This window comes from Emiliania huxleyi (genome assembly GCF_000372725.1).
Source record: "Emiliania huxleyi CCMP1516 unplaced genomic scaffold EMIHUscaffold_7752, whole genome shotgun sequence".
NCBI classification, from domain to species: Eukaryota; Haptophyta; order Isochrysidales; family Noelaerhabdaceae; genus Emiliania; species Emiliania huxleyi.
Genome location: NW_005196197.1, coordinates 1 through 1316, shown reverse-complemented (window position 1 = coordinate 1316; position 1316 = coordinate 1). Strand labels below are relative to the sequence as shown.

At 66.5% G+C, this 1316-nt stretch overlaps 1 protein-coding gene across 1 annotated transcript; it reads right to left on the bottom strand.

Annotated features, from left to right (window-relative positions):
- Window positions 1–8: 8 nt before the first annotated feature.
- On the bottom strand, window positions 9–1316 carry EMIHUDRAFT_125056 (hypothetical protein; the record flags this gene model as incomplete). Its single annotated transcript, XM_005760171.1, has 1 exon — window positions 9–1316. A coding segment is annotated over one exon (1308 nt), but the record flags the coding sequence as incomplete, so codon positions are not given.

Genomic DNA, 1316 nt, shown 5'->3' with positions numbered 1-1316 from the left:
CACCTCACATCTTGAGCTCGAACCCTACCCGCCCGCTCGCCGCATCTCGAATAACTCCCTTCCCCCCGTCGCCCAAACTGTTGAAACGGAGGTCGATGTGTTTCAGCACCTCGTTGACGGCGAGCGCGTCGGCGATCGCAGCGGCCCCCTCGTCGCGGATAACGTTCAGTCGGAGGTTGAGGGATTTCAGCACCCCGTTGACGCGCAGCGCCTCGGCGATCGCGACGCCACCCTCGTCGCCAATCTTGTTCCGGCCGAGGTTGAGGGTGGTCAATACCCCACTGCCCGACACGTACTCGGCGATCCCTGCGGCGCCAGTCGGGCCAATGCTGCAGTCACCCAAGCCCAGCGAGGTGAGCTTATTGCGCTGCCGCTCGACACGGACGATGCCGAGGGCCGACTCCTCGGTGAGGCTGTTGAAGCCCACCTCCAAGGAGGTCAGCACCCCGTTGCCGCGCAGCGCCTCGGCGATCGCAGCGGCGCCCTCGTCGCGGATGTTGTTGCCGTAGAGATCCAGGTCGGTCAGCACCCCGTTGCCGCGCAGCGCCTCGGCGATCGCGGCAGCACCCTCGGAGCCGATTTTGTTGTAGCGGAGGTTGAGGGTTTTCAGCACCCCGTTGCCGCGTAGCGCCTCTGCGATCGCGGCTGCGCCCTCCGCGCCGATGTTGTTTTGCGGGAGCACGAGGTTGGTCAGCACCCCGCTGCCCGACACGTACTCGGCGATCTCTGCAGCGCCAGTTGGGCCGATGCTGCAGCGACCCAAGCCCAGCGAGGTGAGTTTGTTGCGCTGCCGCTCGACGCGCACGATGCCGAGGGCCGCCTCCTCGGTCAAGCTGTTGTAGCTCACGTCCAAGGAGGTCAATACCTCGTTGACTGCGAGAGCGCCGCCGATCGCCTTCGCGCCCTCGTCGCCGATCTCGTTTTCGCCGAGGTCGAGATTTTTCAGCACCGCGTTGGCCGCGAGCGCCTTGCCGATCGCCTTGGCGCCCTCGGGGCCGAACTTGTTGTGGCCGAGGTTGAGGTCGGTGAGCACCCCGTTGACGCGAAGAGCGGAGGCCAGCGCGGTGGCGCCCTCGTCGCCGATGTCGGTCCAGCTGAGGTTGAGGTTGGTCAAGATCCCGTTGACCTTAAGAGCCTCTGCGATCGCGCTGGCACCCTCGGGGCCGATGCCGCCGTAGCTGCTGTCACGTGGGTCGCCCGACAAGCGAAGAGTGGTCAGCACCCCGTTGACGCGCAGAGCGGAGGCCAGCGCAGCGGCGCCCTCGTCGCCGATCTCGTTCCCGCCGAGCCACAACTCGGCCAATACCGCGTGCCCT